The sequence below is a fragment of the Rhineura floridana genome, chromosome 5, assembly GCF_030035675.1.
Source record: "Rhineura floridana isolate rRhiFlo1 chromosome 5, rRhiFlo1.hap2, whole genome shotgun sequence".
NCBI lineage: Eukaryota > Metazoa > Chordata > Lepidosauria > Squamata > Rhineuridae > Rhineura > Rhineura floridana.
Window position 1 is genome coordinate 78071290 of NC_084484.1, and position 17573 is coordinate 78088862.

At 40.9% G+C, this 17573-nt stretch overlaps 1 protein-coding gene across 7 annotated transcripts in view; it reads right to left on the reverse strand.

Moving 5' to 3' along the window:
* The window catches only part of SH3KBP1 (SH3 domain containing kinase binding protein 1), a 352368-nt gene that overhangs the window by 90780 nt on the left and 244015 nt on the right, over nucleotides 1-17573 (reverse strand). For 6 of the 7 annotated variants that reach the window (XM_061627260.1, XM_061627259.1, XM_061627261.1 and 3 more), the window contains one exon: nucleotides 16587-16662. The exons of the other annotated variant lie outside the window; for it this stretch is intronic. In XM_061627260.1, the coding sequence (XP_061483244.1) occupies nucleotides 16587-16662 (76 nt within the window). The remainder of the gene's footprint in view (nucleotides 1-16586; nucleotides 16663-17573) is intronic. 7 annotated transcript variants of the gene reach the window in all.

Genomic DNA, 17573 nt, shown 5'->3' on the forward strand with positions numbered 1-17573 from the left:
ATTGAGAGCTTTCGCTGATGATTTGGTGATAATTTTGGAAAAACCTCTGGAAGGATTAGAGGTGTTAATGGAAAAATTAAAGGATTTCGGGGTATTGGCAGGCTTTAAGATTAATAACTTAAAAACGAAGATGTTAACAAAAAATATGGGTATACAAGACCAAATTGCAGTAATGGAAAAAACTGGTTTTACAGTGGAGAAAAAGGTGAGATACCTGGGTGTTACTATTACAAATACGAATCGTATGTTATTCCAAAATAACTATGTCAAAATATGGACAGAAATTAAGAAAGATATGATGAGATGGGATAAATTACAGTTGTCATTATTGGGAAGAATCTCTGTGATAAAAATGAATGTATTGCCTAGAGCATGGGTTCTCAATAAGGGGGGAATTCCCCCCTGGGGGGGAATTTTAGGGTTCCGGGGGGGAATTGGGACCTCTATTCAGCAAAGTGTGATGTCCTGTAGATTATGTACAATCTGTAAAATTGTAGTTTGTTTTTAATTTAATCTGCGACATTCAATAAAGTTTATTGAATGTCACAGATTAAAATCGATTCTTGAACATGCAGCATTATTTTCATTTGCAAAATTAAATTATTTAAAGACCAGAAAGTGCTCCAAGAAATTCTGTTATAATATAAACTAAGAAATTTTTCTCTCACGAGAAACACCACCGTCACTCGCGAAACGTCAACACGCTATGAGAGACTATCTTGGGAAAGGGGGAATTATATTCTGAACAATGGTGAAAGGGGGGAATGGAGCAAAAAAGGTTGAGAACCACTTGGCCTAGAATGTTTCTATTTCAAACAATACCTGTGACAGCAAATGATTTACCTTTCAAACAATGGCAAAAAGATCTTTCTAAGTTTGTATGGCAAGGGGAAAAAACAAGAATTAAATTAAAATTACTACAAGATGTAAAAGAAAGAGGGGGATTGGGATTGCCAAATTTGAAATTGTATTTTGCTGCCTGTAGTTTAGTTTGGGCAAAGGAATGGATCCTGTTGAGAAATAAAAGGTTATTGGAGTTAGAAGGGCATGACCTGAGGTTTGGACGGCATGGTTATTTGTGGTATGATAAAGTTAAAGTTAAAGTTAATGTAGATTTTAAAAATCACTTTATAAGAGGTGCTTTGTTGAGAATATGGCATAAATATAAACCAAGGCTATGCACTAAAACGCCACTATGGATCTCAGTGCAGGAAGCTTTTTATAGAAAGGAAATTTTAGGAAAAGAAAGATGGCTAACTTATCAAGATGTCTTGGAAAAGGAACAAGGCGAATACAAAATGAAATCGAGGGAACAGCTGGCAGCAGAGGGTTATAGTTTTTATTGGTTCTCTTACTTACAGTTGATGGAAATATTTAAAATTGATAAAAGAATTTTTGATTTTGAACAAGGTAAATCTGAGTTTGAAATGAGTTTGTGTATAAATGACGAACATGTAATTGCCAAAATGTATAAACTTTTGTTAAAAATTGAAATGGAAGAAGAAAAAGTAAGACTGTATGGTAAAATGGGCTAAGAATTTTGGATATAACATACAAATGGATCAATGGAAAAATATGTGAGCAAAAGGGCTGAAATTTACATTGTGCTATAATCTCAAATAATTTTTTTATAAAATGATGTATCGTTGGTATATGACCCCAGAGAAATTGTCAAGAATATACAAAACTGTTCATAATGAGTGTTGGAAATGTAAGCAACAGGAAGGGACTTTCTACCATATGTGGTGGACATGTAAACAAGCAAAAACGTTTTGGAGTGAAATATATAAATTAATGCAGAGAATTTTAAAGGTTAATATTCAATTTAAACCAGAACTCTTTTTGTTGGGCTTGATGGACGTACAATTGGAAAGGAATCATGGAAGAGTGATTCAATATATGGTTACTGCAGCGAGATTACTATATGCGCAAAGATGGAAGAATACAACATTACCAACAACAGAAGAATGGCTACTAAAACTAATGGACCTGGCAGAAATGGATAAGCTGACCTATCTACTGAGAGAAAAAACAATAATCATATTTCTCAAGGATTGGGATTCCTTTTTGAGTTTTTTGCGAGACACAGAAAATGAATTGGTGATATTGGGTTTTGACGATTAACTAGATTATTTAATTGAGAAAAAAGGAGAGTATGTAATTTATTAGTGAACAAGGTATCTTTATATGTATCTGTTATAACTGATCGAAGATAGATCGGAAGTCATCTGTTTTTGCATATTTTTTATTTTATTTTATTATTTTTTGTATGTTATTTGCATTTTATTTTCTTTAAAAAATAAAAAAATTATACACGAAAATAAATAAATAAATTCTGGCACTAGAGAGGGAGTGAAGAAAAAAAAAGTAACTTTTATAGCAAAAATGAAACATTCCTTCTTTTGATGCCCAGGAGTACTGCATAATTAAAACAAGTGAAGGGACACGAGTATGGGGATATCAAGGCAAATGCAGACCTCCCATTCCCTGTAATCGCCAGATGAGTATGCCAAGAGAAAAGAAGGGGGGGAAGCTTACGTCCTATGATTTGTATTTGGAAATGTATGTGCATGAAATTTAATAATGATCCTTTCTATACTTCAATTCCACTTCCTCTCTTCCTTGAATGCATTATACAAGGAAGAATCCATATAAATCCAAGGATATCCAACCTCTTTTATAGGAATGTTATCTCAACCCTTGACAGGTTTAGAGAGGAATGTAAAAGATACTCTATTGCAGTCAGGAACAAATATTTATATACGCTAAACCAGTGTTTCCCAACCTATGCATTGTGACCCATAAGTGGGTTGCAGGCTTTATAAATAAACCCAAAATAATTCACTAACAGGAAAAAAACCTTGTGGTTTAAGAATGTACCTGTAGCCAACAGAGATTTCTATCAAACTTTAAAAAGCAGGGAAATTGGACAGCTATAGTGAATGCATCAGGGGAGCAAGAGACCTAACCTCCTCTCTGTGATATTGTACTGTTCTACAAATTTGTCAAAATGCAAACACAACTTGGGTTGGTCTTTCACAGTCCAATCCATTTCCTGTGCAGCTTGGAAGAATTTCATAACAAAAGTTTTTTACCTATCAGTGAATTTCCCTGCTTTTTAGTCTGGGAGGTAAGGCATAGGATCCTGTGCAAGTTTGCTGAGAATGGATTGATCATTTGCATGCTTACTGAGTTCAGTGGGATTTACTCCCCTGCAATCATGCTTAGGATAGGTGAAACTGACCATAGGGAATGGAGGGGAGGGGAGCAGGCAGGAGGGGGAGGAGGAGGGTAGGTTCGATCATTTGCATGTTAATTGAGTTCGTGGGATTTACTCCCGTGCAATCATGCTTATGATAGGTAAAACTGACCATGGAGAGGGAAGCCTGGAGTGGGCAGGGAAGGAGGAAGAAGGAAAAGGGGAGGAGAGGAAAAAGGGAGGAGGAAGGGAGAGGGGAAAGGCAGGTCTGATCATTTGAATACTTATTGAGTTCAAAGGGATTTACTTCTGTGCAATCATGGCAAGGATAGGTAAAACTGACCATGGGGAAGGATAGGTAAAACTGACCATGGGGGAGGAGGAGGAGGGGAGAGTAGAGGGAAGAAAGAGGGGGCGAGGGGAGCAGTAGTAGGAAAGGAAGTAGTAGAAAAGGAAAGGAGGAGATTGGAAGGGGAGGGGGAAGGAAGGGGTGGAAAGGGGCATAAGGGAGGTGATGGGAGGGAGGAGGAGGGGAGGACAGGTTTGATCATTTGCATACTTATTGAGTTCAATGGTATTTACTCCCATGCAATCATGCTTGAAAATGAAATGGACTGCCTTCAAGTTGATTCCGACTTATGGCCGTAGGTCGTAGTCCTAGAATAGGTAAAGTTGACCATGGGGGAGGAGGAGGGAGAGGAGGAGGAAGGAGATTGGAAGCGGATGGGGGAGAGTAGAGGAAATGAAGAAGGGGAGGGGAGCAGAAGTAGTAGGAAGGGCAAGGAAGGGATTGGAAGGGGAGGGGGAGAGGGGTGAAGGAAGGGAGAGGGAAAGGCAAGAGGGTGGGGATAAGAGGGTGGGGATAAGAGGGAGGAGGAGGGGAGGACAAGTTTTGCATGCTTTTTGAGTTCAGTGGCATTTATTCCTGTGCAATCATGCTTAGATAGGTGAAACTGACCTGGGGGAAGGGGAGGAAGGGAGAGGGGATTGGGTGGGTGTGCATTGGGCAGAGGGGAAAACCCTTTCTTTTCCAAAAGGAAAACATTGTGAACAGTATCATTGCTTTTCAGCGTTTCTTCCACCTTTTTATTCTACAGCAGGCACATGTAGCTTCCCACCCAAATTTAAACCAAAGCTGTCCCTGGCAACATCCACACCTGAATGTTATTTCACTTTAGGCAGTCATGGCTTCTCCCAAAGAATCCTGGGAAATGTAGTTAGTGAAGGGTGCTGAGAGTTGCTAGAAGACGCCCCATTCCTCTCACAGAGCTCCAATCAGAGCAGCTGACTGTTAAACCAGTCTGGCTACTGGAGCTCTGTCAGAGGAATAGGAGTCTCCTTACAGCACCCTTCACAAACTACACTTCCCAGAATTCTTTGGGGGAAGCCATGACTGCCTCACGTGAAATCAAAGTCTCGTGTGGGTGTGGCCCCCCGATTAGGCAAGCCCAACAGCTGTGAGTCTGGCTTTTAGAACACTGACAGTTGGTTCTTACTGAGAATGCCCAAGCTTATCATTGACTGCAATGCTAAATTTTTTAAATTATTTTAAAAATTGGCCAGGCATTTTTTTAACTTTTAAACTGCAGACAATGAAGGTCAGAGTATGGGGCAAGGTCAGTAATAGAATTACAGGTACTGTGTGAACATGGCTGATTTTAAATAAATTTCAATAAATTATGAGAACTCTGACAGAAAAAATTCCAAAAGGGGTCTGGTTTTTTCCCCTGTCTCTTTTTACACATTGAACTCTTGATTCTCTCCAACTTTTGTGTGTATTGCCATGATAATTTAGAGGGTTTGTTAAGCAAATGTTTATGAGTTCAGGACTGTAAGGTTTTTAAGGTTTTGTTTTGAAAGGATCAGGATAGCATGGGGGTATTTTCAATTTAATATTGTGGAATGCGAAAAATCCATGGTGACTATAATATACAGCCACTCTCATGGCTGTATAATTATTGCTTGTAGTCCTTAACTGGTAAAACTGTTGGTTTTGTTGGCACATTTATAATGCTGTGTTGACACTTATAACTTAACGTCAGAAAGGCTCAAGTCTTACTTGTTAACACTTAGGAACCACACTCTGGCAGCTCAAAATCCATGTGACAATAGATCGATAGTTCACTATACCAAGTAAATTTGGACTTGTGGGTCATCATACCAAAAAGGTTTGGAACCACTGCCCTAAACCAAATATTCCTAACACGTTGGAAAATGGAAATGGACTGCCTTCAAGTCAATTCCAACTTATGGTGACCCTATGAATAGGGTTTTCATGGTAAGCAGTATTCAGAGGTGGTTTACCATTGCCTTCCTCTGGGGCTGAGAGGCAGTGACTGGCCCAAGGGCACCCAGTGAGCTTCATGGCTGTGTGGGGATTCAAACCCTGGTCTCCCAGGTCATAGTCCAACCTTCTAACCACTACGCCACACTGGCTCTCTTCCTAACACGTTAGTCCAGCCTTTTTCAACCTTTGATTCTCCAGATGTTGCTGGACTACAATTCTCATCATTCCTGACCACTGGCCATGCTGGCTGGAGCTGTTGGGAGTTGTAGTCCAACAATATCTGGGGACCCAAAGGTTGGGAAAGCCTGCAATAGCCCATATGTTTTAACGACATAAGCATGTAGCAATCAACATAACTTTTTTCTATTACTTAGTTGTATAATGTGAATTGAGTGTCATCCTATCATTAGTGTACAGCAGGTTACAGAAAAGGATTTACAGGAGTCATCCCACTTCCTCAAAATATTCAGAACTGGTCATTTTTTAAACCACCACTCGGGGCTAGCTGCCATTTTTAAAATATATTTTATGCTTTTCTATTTAAAGGTTTCTGACTGAGATAGCATTGTGACACTGTATGACAATTATGTTTCTAAGTATCCTAGATACAGGTCTGCTTTAATGCCCAATAAAAACCTCAGTCTAATACAATTCACTTAGTTTTACCCATCCACAAAGATGGGGGATCAGCCATTATGTGTTTTCTCCTTCCCAGGAGACCTGAGTGCAACTTGAAACCTACAAAGCCCCTGAAAGTGTCTCATTTGAATTCCTGCTACATCCTCCCACACCCCATCTTAAGACTCTTACCAGATGCAGTCTCACATGGCTTAGCCAACAGCCTTCCCCTCCCTGCCTTTTTCCTGCCTTCCCCTTTTTTTACTATTTAGTCTGGTGAAGAGTTCTATAGAACTCAAAAGGTTTCACACTATTTTGTGACTTTGGGGCTAACTTGGATTTTGGGTTTTTTTTAATGGGTCAACATAACTACCTTTACTTTACATGTTTATTTTGCATCTCAAAGAAGTTGCTAGTGTGTATTTGAAAAATGAACCTCTAAAATAATTTTCTTACATTTCTCTCACATCAACCTAATTTTAGCCTTTTCTGCCCTCATAAGGTCTCTTTGCCTGGTTTGTTACATAATTATTTTTGGAAGATCCTTTTCTGCTGAGTGCTGTGAAAATAGCTGCAACCCTTCACATGCCCATCTCAGACCTCTGTGGGAAAACTCAAAGCAAGATCTGGAGTACAATCCATTACATTCTTGCTATATTCCACTGAACATAGTATGTCCCACTGAACATAGCAGAACTTATTTTTGAGTAAATGTGCATAAAAGTGTGCTACATAAGGTCCTTAAAGCCATGATGGCATGTCATCTACTTACTACTGCTATCAGAAGTTATAATATGGAGAGGATTTAGTTAAAATTATGATCACCTAAATGTACAATAAGTAGCATATTACTAATATTATGCTTTACAAGTACAGGCTTGTCCATATTTGAGCATTATTTAGCTGTTAATCCATGTTTTCCCCATTCAAATTAGAAAAGAGTAGTTCATACCTGCACATATGTTAATTTGTGTATGAAGAGCAGCCTTGGTCTGGTGTATATTTGGTGTACAAATTTTTTAAGTGGTTTGCTTGTGCAGTTATCTGTTTTTGTTCATAAATGTTAGCATTACTTTTTGTGTTTGACTCTGCCTTTTAACCTGTTGATTCTATTATGCTGAAAAAGTACCAACAGGGCATGCACCCAGATAGCTTTTTTAAAAAAATCCTTGCCCAAGACAAGTGCAACAGCACAGAGTTAGGCAATTGTAAATCTGCTAGTGCCGTTTTTGAGTTTTGTGCAAATCTGAGGGATCAAAAGAACAGAACCATTTCATTCTGCAGATTTCAGGTTTTGTGCTAATCTAAGGATCAAAATCTATTTATCTATCTAATATTTTTGTAAGTCATCACTCATGGGGGTGGAGAGCGGCAGAAGGACAACAGGCAACCGAGGCAAGGGAGTGAAGGAAAGCAAGGGTGGCGGGCAGGGGGAAATGAGTGGCAGCAACAGTGTGGGAGGCAGGTAAGCAGTTGAGACAGGGTAGTAGCAGCAGCCTGGATAGGCAGGAGACCAGTAAACTGCCTAAATGGGGTGGTGGTGAGTGCCTTGGGGGCCATCATGGGTGTTGCCTGGGGGTAGGGTGCATTTTGGGAGTTGCCTGGGGTGGGGGGCCACCTTGGAAGCTGCCTGTCTCCACATAAGAGAGGGGGAGAGGGGGAGAGGGGGAGAGGGGGAGAGGGGGAGAGGGGGAGAGGGGGAGGGAGAGAGAGGGAGAGGGAGAGGGAGGGAGAGGGAGAGGGAGCGAGGGGGAGAGGGAGCGAGGGGGAGAGGGAGCGGGAGCGAGGGGGAGAGGGGGAGAGGGAGCGGGAGCGAGGGGGAGAGGGAGCGGGAGCGAGGGGGAGAGGGAGCGGGAGCGAGGGGGAGAGGGAGCGGGAGCGAGGGGGAGAGGGAGCGGGAGCGAGGGGGAGAGGGAGCGAGGGGGAGAGGGAGCGAGGGAGCGAGGGGGAGAGGGAGCGAGGGGGAGAGGGAGCGAGGGAGCGAGGGGGAGAGGGAGCGAGGGGGAGAGGGAGCGAGGGAGCGAGGGGGAGAGGGAGCGAGGGAGGGGGAGAGGGAGAGGGAGAAACGGTTAAGCTCCCGACATCCTAACTAGCAGGGTGAAAAAGAAATGAAAGCAATTGTAAATTCTCAGCACACACTTTTCAGATTGCTGCCCAATATATCTGGTGAATAAATTTTTAATGTGGTTTGCTTGTGCAGAAGAAAAAAATCATTTTGGGACCACACCAGAAATAATTATGAGCACAGCTAAAAAAGAAATGAAAGCATAGAGGAAGTAGTCGGCATAGAAAGGGGAGAAATTGATTTGCCCACCCCAAAACACTGAAAGAAATTATTTGCAACCCGGAATGGAGCGGTTTGCAGCCTGATTTCCCCCAACTTTTTGGATTATTCCCATAAATCTGAATTTACAAGGTGAAAACATTGAGACCAATGTTTTTTGAAGGAACTTCCTGTTGGCTATGCAAATTACATGGAAACACAAACAGCTGCAAACATAGTAAAATCTGATGTGAACAAGATCGTTGAGGAATATTTAGAGGAATTTGCATCTCTGGCATTTTCTGGATATATAGGAATTCAGACTTATATTTAGAATGAAATATAAACAAGATAAATTATTTTAGAAGTCCTACTTCCTGTAGAGTATTATTTTTTTACCATTCCCTCAAGAATTTTTACTTTCATCATCAAGGAATTCAACACAACATATTCAGTAGGAAGCTTATGAATTTCTTCTCTTCCAAATTTTCTCCAGAAGTAAGCAGTTCCAATTTCACTTGTCTTGGTCATGGAGTGGCGTTGCCATTCTTGAGGTTTGCATTTTTAGAGTTTGTAGAATAATGCTGTGGTGCACATGTGATTTGTTAAAACCAGAAATTAGGGACCCTTAGGCCCAGAGGCCAAATGTAGCTCTTCAGGCCTCTCTCTCTGGCCCACAGGACTCTTCCTAGGCCACAACCCTCACCAGCCCTGCTCTGCACCCTCCTTTGCCTAGTTGGAATGTATCCTATAACTCTGATAAATGCTACTTGCTTGTCTGGATAGAGGAGAAAGAGGAATGTTCAAGTGTGAAGAAACTAGCCTACTGTACAAAGGTAAAATTCACATTTAATGTTCTGCCTACTTTCGCCTCTGGCTGCACCCATCACTAGCATATGGACCTCAGAATATAACCCCAGGACTGTAAAAGGTTCCTTAACCCAATTTAAACAAAGTTTCTTTACCATCCTTGAAATCTTATCTGAAACTATGTGAAAGTAGTATTTTTCCTGAAATCTCACTGAATTTTATTATTCAGCCACAAGAGTGGCTGTACACTATAGCCAGCGGGGATTTTTCACATTCCGCAATGTTAAATTGAAAATACCCCCCATGCCATTCTGATGCTTCTCATAAGCTCATTTCAAAACAAAACCTTACAAAACATATAGTTCTGAACCCAAAAATGCTTCCTTAACAATCCTCTCAATTTTCATGATGATACACAAAACAGTCAGAGAGAATAGACAGTTCAAAGTGTAAAAAGAGAGAAAAAAACCTCCAGAGCCCTTTTGGACTTTTTTCTCTGAGTTTTCATAATCTGTTGAAATTCATTAAAAATCAGCCATGTTCACAGAGTACCTGTAATCCTAATACTGACCTTGCCCCATACTCTGACCTTCACCGTCTGCAGTTTAAAAGTTTAAAACATGCCTGGCTGATTTTTAATTAATTTAAGAAATTTTGGCTGGAAGCCTATGATAAGGGCGGGCATGCTCAGTAAGAACCAACTGTCAGAGTTCTAAAACCCTCACAACTGCTGGGCTTGGCTAATCAAGGGGCCACACCCACACCAGACTTTGATTTCACTTAAAACAGTCATGGCTTCCCTCAGAGAATCTTGGGAAGTGTAGTTTGTGAAGGGTGTTGAGATGAGACTCATGTTCCTCTGAGAGAGCTTCAGTGGCCGGACTGGTTTAACAGTCAGCCACTCTGATTGAAGTCTGTGAGGGGAACTGGGTGTCTCCTAGCAACTCTCAGCACCCTTCACTAACTACACTTCCCAGGATTCTTTGAGAGAAGCCATGACTGTCTAAAGTGAAATAAAGGCCTGGTGTGGATGTGGTTTAAATATGGGTGGGAGGCTACATACGCCTGCTGTAGAATAAAAAGGTGGGGTAAACCCTGAAAAGCAATGATACTGTTCACAATGTTTTCCTTTTAAAAAGGAAAGGGGCTTCCCTTCTGCCCAGTGCCCACCCACCCAATCTCCTCTTCCCCCCTTCCTGCCCCTCCCCCAGGTCAGTGTTGGACTATGACCTGGGAGACCAGGGTTTGAATTCCCACACAGCCATGAAGCAGACTGAGTGACCTTGGGCCAGTCGCTGTCTCTCAGCTTCAGAGGAAGGCAATGGGAAAACTACCTCTGAATACCGTTTACCATGAAAACCCTATTCATAGGGTCAACATAAGTCGGGATTGACTTGAAGGCAGTCCATTTCCATTTTCAAACATGATCGCACAGAATAAATTCCACTGAACTCAAAATGTATGCAAATGATCAAACCCACCCTCCCTTTTCCTTCCTCCTAACCCCCCTCTTGCCCCTTCCCTCCACCTTCTTTTGCCCCTCCCTACCCATCCCCTTCCCCTTCAAATCCCCTCCTTCCCTTTCCCCCTCCTCCCGCTCCCCTTCCTCATCCCCATGGTCAGTTTTACCTATCTTAAGCATGATTACAGGGAAGTAAATGCCATTGAACTCTATAAGCATGCAAATGATCAAACCTGCCCTCCCCTCCCCCTTCCTTTGTTCCCTCCAATACGCTCCTTCCCTTTCCCCCTCCCCCTCCCCCATGGTCAGTTTTTCCTATGATAACCATCATTGCATAGGAGTAAATCCCACTGAACTCAATAAGCATGCAAATGATCAGAACTGCTTTTCCCCTCCTTCCCCTCTCCTCTCCCTTCCTCCTCCCCTCCCCCATGTTACCAAATTCTTCCAAGCTACACAGCAAGTGGATTGGACTGTGAAAGACCAACTCAAATTGTGTTTGCATTTTGACAAATTTGTAGGGCAGTACAATATCTCAGAGAGGACTCCTGCTCCCCTGGTGCATTCTCTACAGCTGCCCAATTTCCCTACTTTTTAAAGTTTGATAGAAATATCTCTTGGCTATAGGTATACTCTTAAACCACAAGGTTTTTTTTGCCAATTAGTGAATTTTTAAAAATTAAGGGTTGTATCCAGTGTAGTGCTACATTAAAGTCATTTAGCTTATTGTATTGTTGGAACATGGTTGCGTAAGGGAAAACACAAATACATTACCAGCTGATCACACAAGAACCAGCAGTTGCACAACAAGCTTCTGCTAGCACATCTGTTGCATTTGATTCCTTTGTTGAATGTTTAACCTTTGCTATCTACTAACACAGGGGCTATTGTGCTAGTGGACAGAGCATTGGCTATGCCCTAAAGTATTACTTTGTACAAGCAGCAATGTACATACATTCCCTTCTGAACAACTACAAAATGTCCAAGGGCTGGTGAGCATAAAACACAATGGCTTAGGAGAGAGTTTAGTGTACCTGTCAATATTCTAAAAAGATTTTTGCTTAAGTATCTCGTCTGTTAAATAGGGCTCAAATGAGCCTTATGATGAAAATGCAGATATATGCTTTTAGCAGGAAGCAGAAGAGGGAGAATCATGTGAACAAATTGAAGGAAGGGTAAGATGCAGCAAGATCAAACTGCCTATGTGCCAATTCTGAAATTAATTGCAAAAATACAATTCATATAAATAGCTGGAAGTCAGACAAAGCTGAACTCCCGGAACATCCTATCCATGGAAGACTGACACAATGTGGGAAATCTAATCTCAGTAGTCAGTGTGGTTAATTTATGCAAATATTCCCACAACAAGTACCTACTACTTGCCATTTCTTCAAGTGATTATACAGCTGGTTTAAACAGATTTTCCAAACTGAAGAATGTGCTATCTAGAAATTCTAAATGAAATATTATAAAGACATGTTCTATTTGTAAAACAGTTGAGAATATTGTCAGTTGTTATGTGCCTTCAAGTTGATTACGACTTGTGGTGACCCTATGAATCAGTGACCTTCAAGAGCATCTGTCAGGAACCACCCTGTTCAGATCTTGCAAGTTCAGGTCTGTGGCTTCCTTTATGGAATCAATCCATCTCTTGTTTGGTCTTCCTCTTTTCCTACTTCCTTCTGTTTTTCCCAGCATTATTGTCTTTTCTAATGAATCATGTCTTCTCATTATGTGTCCAAACTATGATAACCTCAGTTTCATCATTTTAGCTTCTAGTGCTAGTTCTGGTTTAATTTGTTCTAACACCCAATTATTTGTCTTTTTCACAGTCCATGGTATGCGCAAAGCTCTCCTCCAACACCACATTTCAAATGAGTTGATTTTTCTTTTATCGGCTTTTTTCACTGTCCAACTTTCACATCCATACATAGAGATCGGGAAAACCATGGTCTGAACGATCCTGACTTTAGTGTTCAGCGATACATCTTTGCATTTGAGGACCTTTTCTAGTTCTCTCATAGCTGCCCTCCCCAGTCCTAGCCGCCCTCTGATTTCTTGACTATAGTCTCCATTTTGGTTAATGACTGTGCCGAGGTATTGATAATCCTTAACAAGTTCAACGTCCTCATTGTCAACTTTAAAGTTACAGAAATCTTCTGTTGTCAGTACTTTAGTCTTTTTGACATTCAGTTGTAGTCCTGCTTTTGTGCTTTTCTCTTTCACTTTCATCAGCATTCGTTTCAAATCATTACTGGTTTCTGCTAGTAGTATGGTATCGTCTGCATATCTTAAATTATTGATATTTCTCCCTCCAATTTTCACACCTCCTTCATCTTGGCCCAATCCCACTTTCTGTATGATATGTTCTGTGCATAGATTAAACAAATAGGGTGATAAAATACACCCCTGTCTCACACACTTTTTGATGGGGAACCAACTGGTTTCTCCACATTCTGTTCTTACAGTAGCCTCTTGTTCAAAGTATAGGTTGCACATCAGGACAATCAGATGCTGTGGCACCCCCATTTCTTTTAAAGCATTCCATAGTTTTTCATGATCTACACAGTCCAAGGCTTTGCTGTAATCTATAAAGCACAGAGTGATTTTCTTCTGAAATTCCTTGCTCCATTCCATTATCCAACATATGTTTGCAATATGATCTCTGATACCTCTTCCCTTTCTAAACCCAGCTTGGACATCTGGCATTTCTTGCTCCATATATGCAAGAGCTTTTGTTGTAGAATCTTGAGCATTACTTTACTTGCATGAGATATTAAAGCAATAGTTCGATAATTACTGCATTCCCTGGGATCCCCTTTCTTTGGAATTAGGATGTATATTGAATGCTTCCATATATTGTGGGCCAAGGAAGGAGAGGCAGCCAAGTGGGCCACCCCGTATTTGATTCGCAATGACCCAATACTGTGACAGTTTGTTGCCTTTAAGGACATGATGGCGGAGATGTTCCGGGATCCACAGAGGAAGGAGATGGTGGCCCACCAAGTAGGAATCCTAAGACCGGGAAGAGGCTCAGTGGGGGCATATACCAATGCCTTTCGCGTTCTATCTCAAGAAATGGATTACAACGACCCAGCCTTGATGGCTTACAGACTCAAACTGCCTCCCACCTTCAAGATGCACCCGGTGTTTCATCGGGCGCTACTCCTGACCCCCATCAGCCACGGATCAAGCCAGCCCCTCCTCTGTTGGTGGATGGAGAGAAGGAGCACGAGGTTAGGACAGATATTGGACTCCCGGAAGCACCACGGGAGACTTCAGTACCTGATCCATTGGAAGGGGTATATCTGTTGGAACATTCGTATCTGTTGGAACGTTCATATCTGTTGGAACGTTCGTGGGAAATGGTGGAGGATGTGCACGCCCCAGATTTGGTGAGAGACTTCCATGAGGCGTATCCAGAGAAGCCCAGACCTCGGGGTGGGAAGGGTTAATGCACAGAAGGGGGGATGATGTTGAACCTCCGCTCCCCCACGAGGGCCAGGGAGGGGGAAGACATGAGTTTCAGGTTTCCCAGCTGTCGGAAGGCGCAGAAGACCCAGGAGTTGTTGAGTCTCAGCAAGACCTTGGGAGGGGGAGGGAGGTTGAGTCCGGGCCAGTTCCCATGGATGGTGCGGTCTCCGAAGAGGAGAGCGTGCCGCCCCCAGACAGGTTGGATGAGCCTTTGGAAGGTGTTTCAGAGGGCGCGTTAACTCCCCCTTTACCAAGCAGCTCTCGGGATGCTTCAAGCACATCACCGCCCCATGACCTCAAGCCGGTTGCTAAGGAGACAGTTCTTTCAGATGAGCCGTTGGAAGCATGCCCCCCATCACCCCGCTCTCAATGCCGCGAGAAGCCGACAGGACAGAACTTGCGAAGGAGTCAGATTACAACCTAAAACTTTCTCTACTTAAGACTGCAGCTCTCTGGGTTGAGCTGCTGAGTCAACTTTCTTCACACGTTGCAGAGCATGTCTAGAGTGCAGTTAGGGAATTCTAGTGAGCTAGCTTAGAGGTTTCTATGAAGTGCACTGCTTTTGATGTATCCATTACTTTAATAAAACAAGATTTAATTGCACCTGTTTCTCAGCCTTGTGAATCCCGCTCTGAATAGGACATATTGTGTGCGTCGTAAAACTCTGGACTCTCCTTTTGCATCTGTGCACATCAGTCTCTGGGCTTCCTTTTGGCTTTGACCCAGCCGCATCATTAGTCACAGCGCTACTCGTACTTGTCCTTTGTTCTTCCCCAGGAGCTCACTGAGTGCCTTCTGACCTAGGGGTCACATCTTCCAGCACTATCTCGTGTTGCATTTTGGATACTCTGTTCATAGGGTTTTTGTGGTAACAGGTATTCAGAGGTGGTTTACCATTGCCTTCCTCTGAGTTTGGACGCATCTTAGTCTGGTGTCTCAGCTTTGACCATTCTGCCTTGGGTGCCCCTGCTAGGAGTCTCTCAAACCGCCTCACCACATTAAGGTGTACATCCGAAAGGCGGATTGTCAGTTTAATGGATGTAATACTTGTAGAATGGTTCTTTTAAGGCCAAACTGTGGGTTATGTTATTCATGCTTTTAAAAAAAATGCTTAAATTGGCTACTTTTCATTTTGAAGAAAAAGAAATCATCTCTCCATGCAGCCATGGAACCCTGATCTGGAAAATGCTCCTGATCTACATTCAGGTCTGCATTGTTGAGATCTCTTCTCAGACTGCCAAGAGATCAGAGAGAGAAACACACAGAGGTGTGATCAGTGTCTCTTTGCTTACCTTTCCCATCTGAAAGGAAGATGGAAGGACTGAATTGTACAATAAAGAAAAAGGACCTTCCCCATGTAATTTCAGTCTCCCATCCTTCCAGGCTTTTCAAGAAATAATCTATTTTATTTTATTTATTTAATTGATTTATATACCATATTGCAATAGAAATCTCTAAGCGGTTTACATATCCCAAGAAAAGGAGTGGATGTAAGAAATGCAATACAAAGTCCATATTCAAAACCAAACAATACTAACAATTCTACATTTTAAATAACAATTAAACAATTTCCAAAAACATAATTACAATTAACAAGCTTGTCTAACTAAAGCATGAGAAATAATTAAAGCATGAGAAACTGACAATAATTTAGATGCTAAAGTAGTTTTCTATCTAGCAAACTAAACACAATTATAAGTGTCAACCATTCTTAAGCTCAGTTATTCATAGTGCTGGAAATACCCTTCTAATATTATTTTCTCTGGGAATCTACCATTTAATAGCATATTTTCAAACACAACATTAGACAGGCGCCATCTCTGCTATCTTTTCGGCACCTTTTGAAGACTTTCCTCTTTCAAGTAGCCTTTTAGGTTGAGACCTATCCCAGTCTGCGTCTGTGTTAGAATTGCTTAATATGTTTTTTAATAATGTTTTTAACCCTTTTAAAAAGTTTTTTTAAAGAAAGGTTTTAACACTCTTTTGTTTTAATGTATTTTAAGATCTGTTTTTATGATGTTTTAAAGTGTTTTTAGCGCTTTGTTTGCCGCCCTCGGCTCCTGCTGGGAGGAAGGGCGGGATACAAATTAAATAAGAAATAAAATAAAATAAATAAACACAGAGCAAGAGATGTGTATGTGTATTTTCCTAAGACACATCTGCAAAATATAAGTTTTAAGAGAAAAACACAAAACAAATTAGATTTCTCTATGAATTGAAAGTGCAAGTTAATCCAATATTTTGTGGTAAAGATCAGGTTATAAAATAAAAGGACAATGCAGGTTTTAAAGTCTGTAAAGCATAATGCCTTTTCTCTCAATATCTTTAGCCCAAAACCTTGCAGTATTATTTTCTTTATAATTTTTGAAATTTTAAAAATTGCTAAGAGACGAAAGTACGACAAGTTTCCCCAGATGCCTAGACACTCTGAGCACAAAGAGAAAACAAAGCAAAAAACAGCAGTAAGACCTACTCTTTGATTTGTTGTCCAATTCTATTTTTGTCGGCTCCTGAACTGCTGTAGCTGTGGGTATTCTTTTTCCAACAGTCTGTAAACATATAAACAATTACACTTTAATCTGTTTTCTCTCACCAATGACTCTAAAAGTAATGAACAAAATACCACCATTCAAATTTTTGCTGCTCTAAAAGAGCATGCTCAATACTTAAAAAAAAAAAAAGATTAAGTATTGACATTATTCACTCAGACCTTACCTGCCACAATTCCCTTAAGATGTTTAAGTGGTCAGTTAATTGCCCCCTGGTGACCTTATAATTACATATAATTTTGTGCCATGGAAGTTCTCCTATATGTGCAGTCATATGAAAGATCAAACCTCTGCTGACATTTGAATATCCCGACACAATCACTTGTATATGTTATGTAGTAATACTTGACCATTTAAATGCTTGTAATTACTCCAAAATATTTCATCTGGGGTAAAATACTGTGGGTTAGAGTTGTCAAATGAATACACCCAAGAGAAACAACACTGATTAATGAGTATATGGAAGCCAATGATGTGAAAAGCATTTGGTCAGATGCAATAAATACTAATGGAGTTCTAGTACTCAAAGTAGCAACTTGAGGTAATTTGAGAGAGAAAGGATTATTTACTTTTGTATCTATAGGCAAGGGCAGTTAAGCAGGAAAGTGAGATTTTAAGCAGTTCACGTTCTTGAGACAAGACAACTGATATTTTCCTGAAAAAAAGATAAATAGCAGAGGGGGAAATGCTATATTAACTTAAAGACGAAAACAGAATGATTCACTTCTAAAAATCTTTGGTTTAAATAATTGTGAAAATACACATATGGTTCAGATTTGTATTGGGTAAGACCATTTTTCAGAATTCATTAAGAGAAAGCACAGGATCTCAAATGAGATAATTCAAAATTTATGAGGTGTCAGGCAAATTTGTCTCATGAACTGATTTAATTAGCTAAAATGGTTGCATAC